This window comes from Monopterus albus, unplaced genomic scaffold, assembly GCF_001952655.1.
Source record: "Monopterus albus unplaced genomic scaffold, M_albus_1.0 scaffold207.1, whole genome shotgun sequence".
Classification (NCBI taxonomy): domain Eukaryota; kingdom Metazoa; phylum Chordata; class Actinopteri; order Synbranchiformes; family Synbranchidae; genus Monopterus; species Monopterus albus.
The window spans coordinates 506,165-512,754 of record NW_018128087.1 but is presented as its reverse complement, the minus strand read 5'-3'; the positions used below and the strand labels follow the sequence as shown (position 1 = coordinate 512,754).

Genomic DNA, 6,590 nt, shown 5'->3' with positions numbered 1-6,590 from the left:
CATTTCCAGCAACTTAGCATTTTTAGTCATACACATGCAGATATAATTGTGTAAACCATCAAATTTACATTATAGACATTGTTTTCACTGTTTCATACCTGAGGCCAGAGAGTTTGGATAGCAACCCTACAAATCCACTTCTCTACATTCACCGCGATTGTGAGGATGATTCATTGCTGCTGTGACAGAGGGAACATCATGTGTTACAGCTCCCAGAAGGAACAGCTGTAGGTGTTATCTATGCAGGATGTTCATTTTATTCAAAGGCACGCTCCATTATCAGCTGGAGGAAGCCAAGTATCCCTGCTCCTTTTCACTGCATCCACATCCTCATGATCCCCATCTCTATTATCTTGCATGTGACCAGCTTTATGTTTCCCCCATTGCAAACTTAATTTTAAGATCTAATCATTTTAAACTCTGGCATGAGTCTGCACATCTACTGCTTTTTAAAATCGCAGCCCCATACTGTCCCTTTACTTGTCCAAGTAGGATGCTTAGATAGGAAAAGATTGCACAGAGGTTATAGACAGAGGTCCTAAGGTGTCTTTGCTGACTCTGAGATGTAAGAGTGATGGAGGCTGTCGAGTAGAGAGATGGATTTCTTGGCTCATCTCATCTCCACCCAGTCATTGTTCATGAGCTTGGGCTGCCAGACAGCTGTCTGTACCTGCCACCTCTGACAGATGCCCACTGTCAGCCAGTGTGGGATGGTCCACAATCTGTGTCACCTTCTCACAAGCTCTCCTCTCATGTGAGCCAGAAACTGATGACTGAGAAGAGATTGATTCATTTTCTGTTTGTTGGAGCTGAATCAGTCCATTGTTGAACATATTAAATGAAACAGCTGGAAGTGTAACTGCAGGCTGTGACAAAAAATACAAACAACAAATCTAGAGAAAACTTGCAACAAGAAATATCATGGATGAGTTTATTAGATCCTTATGCTATCATGTTCTTAGCCAACATGTTAATTTTGTCCATGCTTCATCTCCCATTTTGTATTCAAAGATACATATTTAAAACCTGTATACGTGACCACAGAGAATAAAAATGTCCAATTCAAAGGCGGCACTGTCTTCATAAACATGCGTGATGTCAGGTATTCAGTGAGCGGTGGAACACAAAGCACAAGTGGAAAATGTAAAAAAAAAAAGAAAAAATTGGCTAGAATCTTGACTGACACCTTGCTCCTCGTTTGTGCATGTGTATCTGAACAACCAAGAGAAAAGATGAATAAGAAACTGCATTTACTGTGAGACAAGCAATGCATTCTCTGGAATGGTAAAAGAACATGCAATCTGAGCAAGGGCAGAAGTGTCGGTTTCTGCAAATAAACAGGCTAATAATGCACATCCTCACAAATACTTAAAAGCACACATATTTAGACACATACACACACATACATCTTGGGAGCAATGTGTGGTCTGTTATTAGAGAAATTTCTCCTCTGCTCCTGCATGCTAATAAACAGAATCATTAAGGCACATCATAGTGTGCTGGTGGGTGGTGGAGCTGTTCCATTACTGCAAAATCACAGATTCCAACTTTCTTTTAAATTATGACAGAGAGAAATAGGCTCTATTAAAGGCAGCAATCAAAGCTGCATCACCACTAGCAAGCATGTCACGTAACTAATTCATTCTCAATACACATGAAGCAATTAATTCATGTCAACACAAATACACAAATAGTCTCCCTTTGCCCATCAGGACAGCAGAGGTTTTAAGGTTTGTGCTTGTGTTTATTTGCGTGTCTTTGTGTCTCTCTGTGAACATGCTCAGTGGAGTGAAGCTGGAAGAGCAGGTGTAATTGGGTGTAAAAAATAAAGGGGGGACCTTGTGGTGTCCCTGGCTAAATGAGATCAGACAATCTTCCCCTCTCCATTTCCTCCCTAGACAACAGGTACATTGCCCCTCCTCAGGTTTGTTATCATTTCTATGATCAGGTTAGACTCCACTACAGATGACAGGATAATGATTATGCACTGAAACCAGCCTCCTTTTAAAAGCATGGGTGGTTGTATCTGGCTATGCCTCCTCCCAGCGAACTTAAATCAATTTAGCCACAGCCATACTAAAACACACCCAAGAAAAAATCTCTAAAAGGGTTTGAGTGCTCTGGTGTTTGGTCTCTCAGCAGTGGTTTAGAGAATGTTGACGATCAATGCTTCTTGCGGTAAATCATTAAGTCCCATTATTTCTGGAAAGACAAATTCACCAGAGAACGCAAAGCCAGATGTGTTACCACCCAGACAGTAACAACCACTGGCTAAATGTGTTTCTCTGGGTCAATATCTCACTGTGGTAAGATCTGATGTGCTGAGAAAGCATTCTTGGCTTGAAGAAGTGGCTCAGGTAAAGAGCAGATGTGAAGCCAGAGTACTGAATGGTAGGACTGTGAGAAATCAGAACAAGGAAAGTGAGAAAGAAAAATGAGCAGTAAAGAGACAAAGGCTTTCTGATTGTGGCTGTGAGTTGAAGTCTGTTCAGTCTCAGCATGAAACCAGTCTGCATTTAAATGCATCTGTGGAAAAGCAGAAACCCTAAAGAGTTCTCCTACTCCATCACCCTCTTTGACACTGAAAGTCCTATTCTCAGATGAAGGAAAACAAGAAATCCTCCCCTTCCTGAATTCCCTTTTTGCGCCACTTCATCTCTCCTCCTTTCTCCATCCATCGTCACACGCCTTTAAGGTTTTCTGATAATGGTGTCTAGGATGACTGATGGTATTCAGGTGTTTTCAGGAGACAAATAATACAGGAATTGCTCTTAGAATGGAAATATGTCATCTTCAACATTCAATCCAAAAAGGCTGTTTATTTATAGAATAAAGACAAAAACAGACAAATAAAAACAACAGCTATCATCAAACAGCCACTCTCCACTACAATAAAAAAAGAATTATTTCAATAGGCTTCCCTTGGGAAGCTATACAACTCCCAGAGCATCTTAGTGCAGCGCTACCATTGTGAAGTCACACCGATGACAAACATGGCCCACATATTACGCAACACTGCTTTCAATTTTGAATTTAAGGCAACAAAATCCCAGCCATATATAAACTGCTGATACAGACAAACTTGCAGCAATGTGTCATGAATGAAAGCTACATTGAGCAGGTCAAGGTAGAAAGTGCATACACGTCTGCACTGTAATCTGTCATACACTGCAAATTGCCCAGGAGTAAGGAGGCTTTACATCACAGTACACAGAAAGCTGATACTGGGAGAGTGCTATTTTGTCAAAATACACTTTGATTTCCACCTAACGAAAACTCCCGTAACATTCACCAATCAATAGATGTCAAAATGGCCCCCATTTCTGACATATAGAAGGTAGTGAACACAAATCTACAAGCATAAAAAATAGCAGGTAGGGCAGATGAAGTAGAGATAAGAGGGGTGAAGGCAACAAAATGACAGAAACACAAGAAAGAACATTACAGCACAGAAAAGAGAGACATTTATACAATCAAAATATAGTTCCCACAACACCTGTTGTAATATACATTTGACAAATATCCCCTTTCTAGGTCTTGGTCCATATTGTCCATCAAAATGAAAGAATCACAAGAATATTTCAAATAAATGAAGAGCCACACAGTGCCACAGATATTCCCGTTCCTGACATCTGTTGGGCTTAACAGATGCTCTGCTCGGCTGCCTACCCAGGCTTCCCTCTCTGAGCCAGCCAGGCTCACCAGTAAGCCAAGGATCTGGCTGGCTGTGAAAATTGAGCCTGATGGTAATTGATTGCACATAACTTGTGTGCTTAAATTAAAGAAAGTTTAGCTAGTGAGGAATTTAAAATGTTTGAGAGCAGAAAATGCATGACCTTCTTCAAGGTCAGTTCACTGCCAGCAGGCACTAGGAGGGAGGACAGGGGAGTGGGGGTAAAAGAGAGATGGCTGACAGAGATGTGGCCGGACTGGCAGCTCAACAGGGCCGATGGCTGGCCGAAGCAGATAGTGAAGGCTGGGTTGGAGTAGTAAGAGTCTGGTCTGCCAGTGTCAGGGGGCATGGCCCATGGATGGTCCAGAGTCACTGTCTTCAAAGTCCCGTGGGTCCATGGGGCCTGCCCTCGGCTCTGGAAGCCTGAAAGAGGGAGAGGGAAAAAAAAATAAATCCCTTTGAGTCTTCCAACTCTCTTGTCTTTCACAAGCAACTACAGACAGGTGACAAATTAAAGGAAAAACCTGAATAAATGAGTAGTCTCTACCAGGATAAAAATGCCTCCGCCCTTCGGGCACGAAGAGTCGCTGCATGGTTTGATGAGTATGCCACCAGATCTCAACCCAATTAAACACCTATGGCAGACTGGATTGATGTGTTAGACAGCGCTCTCCAGCACCAACATCAAAACACTAAATGAGAAAATGTCTTTTGAAGGAATGGTGTTCATGCCTCCAGTAGAGTTCCAGAGACTTGTAGAATCAATGCCAAGGCACACTTTGTTGGTTTCCCCTTTAATTTGACACCCATCTGTACATGCAGACACACAAACACACACACCCTGCTCACACACCCTCCATCATGTGCACATATAACGGAAATGCAATAAATCTCTGTGAAATGTAATCAGCTTCAATCAAGCTATGCCTCAAGTAGAAATCATCTATTCTGTCAGTTTTATATTAGTTGCTCTGAGGTGACAGAGACAAAGTGATAGGGAAACTGCAGGTACCTGTAGCGATCCAAGCCTGGCAAATAGATTCGGTTTCACTGGAGACAGTCTACACTAATCATATGCTCTAATTGGACAGTGCCGTAAAGGTGATGGAGCATTGCGCCTCCCCGAGAAGCGACTCTCTCCTCTAACTTCTCCCATCTCCCTCCATCTTTCATATTATGATTATGCCCCTAAATCTACAGAACCACTTCCATTTTCAAAATACTGCATGTCAGCAACACTTAATCGTATGGGAATGCTGTTTAATTCAATGAGTTTCATTGCTCTTTAGAGCCATGCCATTAAACTTCAACATTCAAATGTTTCTTTTAAACCAACCCTGACCTTGGGCAGTTACTTTGCATTTATATATTGCAAATATTTTGTCGTTTATTAGAGCAAAAATGAGAAAAGATTACTCCGCACAAATGTCTGATGTCATACTGATGTATACAGTGAACCTTTATAGGGAACAAACTAGAGTATAAAGGACAAGTTAACTGCTAGCTTGAGTTCGTTTTATCATTTAAGACTGTTAATGCAGACACTTGTAGTTCAGAGTCAGAATCAGTGTTCGTATTACACAATACAGGCGAAGGTGGATGCCAGCATTTAAACTCATTTGCTTTCTACAGCACAGACACTTTGGTCTCTGGTTACTACATCATGACAATCAATAAAACAACTGGTAATTTGTATATAAAGCAGCATTATCTCTCACACCAATGGTTACAACAAAATGAAGTGATCAAGACACATGAAAACACAAAGACTGTAAGTGAATCTAGATCTAGAAAAGGTGTGTTCTACAAAATCCTAAGTGGGATGTAGAGGATAGATGTTTTAGTTGAATGTGCTGTGTTTAAAACAAGGGGTGAAAAAAGACAAAAAAAAGACCTAGTCAGCAGCATCAGTATGGGATTCCTATAATGTGCTTAAAAGAAGACATGGAGCCTACTGCCATGCTAGTGGCTCTGTGAGGCTATAATTAGGCACTACAACAAGAGCTGCTCAATGAGATAAAGGCTTAACATATCTTAATTTAACATGTTAGCATGCTAACATTTGCTTATTTAGCATTAAGCACAAACTACAGCTGTGTTTTGCAGGTTGTTGGTCATAAGCCATAGTACTGGGCAAATCCAAAGTCTGACCTGATGGTGGCACCGGATGAAAAGTTAAATGTTCCCTAAAATTATTGCAGTTCATCCTGAGGAGAAGATGGATGTTCATGGCAACCCATCAAACAGATGCTAATACAGTTCCTACAAAACCACAAATGTGAACCTCATGCAGACCCTACAGGAAAGGTCAGGGGATCATCAGAGTTCTTAGTATATTGTAAATCCGCTGGGGCCCACAAATGTCTTTACATAATTTTGTCTTAATACATCAAATTTTTCATTTGAATTTTTTTTCCTTTTCTTGTTCTCTCAGTCTTATCTTGTTTCCTCACTGCTTTATGGAAGAACACTGTGCATGCACATTGAAAGCCGCTGTACCAGAGTCCAATTCCTGTGTTCAGCATACCTGACCAATAAAGTTTATTCCGATTCTGATTCAAATAGTTGTTGAGGTATTTATGTCTAACCCAAAGTGATGGATGACCAATCAATCCAGCTTGCTACAGTCAGGGAAAAATGTTTTTGAAACCCAGCTGATTTTGTAAGTTTGCCCACTAACAAAGAAATGATCACTCTACAATTTCAATGGTAGGTTTATGTGAACAGTGAGAGACACAACAATAACAAAAAAATCCAGAAAAATGCATTACAAAAAAGTTATACATTAATTTGCATTTTCATGAATGAAATAAGTATTTGATCCCCTATCAGTCAGCAAGATCTCTGGCTCCCAGGTGTATTTTATACAGGTAACGAGCTGACATTGGGAGCCCTCTCAGCTCGTTACCTGTATAAA

General features: G+C 40.8%; 1 protein-coding gene across 2 annotated transcripts in view; it reads right to left on the bottom strand.

Moving 5' to 3' along the window:
• Positions 1 to 2,799: 2,799 nt before the first annotated feature.
• Positions 2,800 to 6,590, bottom strand: part of trim44 (tripartite motif containing 44) — a 45,546-nt gene continuing 41,755 nt past the window's right edge. For both annotated transcript variants that reach the window (XM_020618560.1, XM_020618561.1), the window contains exon 6: positions 2,800 to 4,096. In XM_020618560.1, coding sequence (XP_020474216.1) covers positions 4,012 to 4,096 — 85 coding nt within the window. In that variant the 3' untranslated portion in view covers positions 2,800 to 4,011. The remainder of the gene's footprint in view (positions 4,097 to 6,590) is intronic.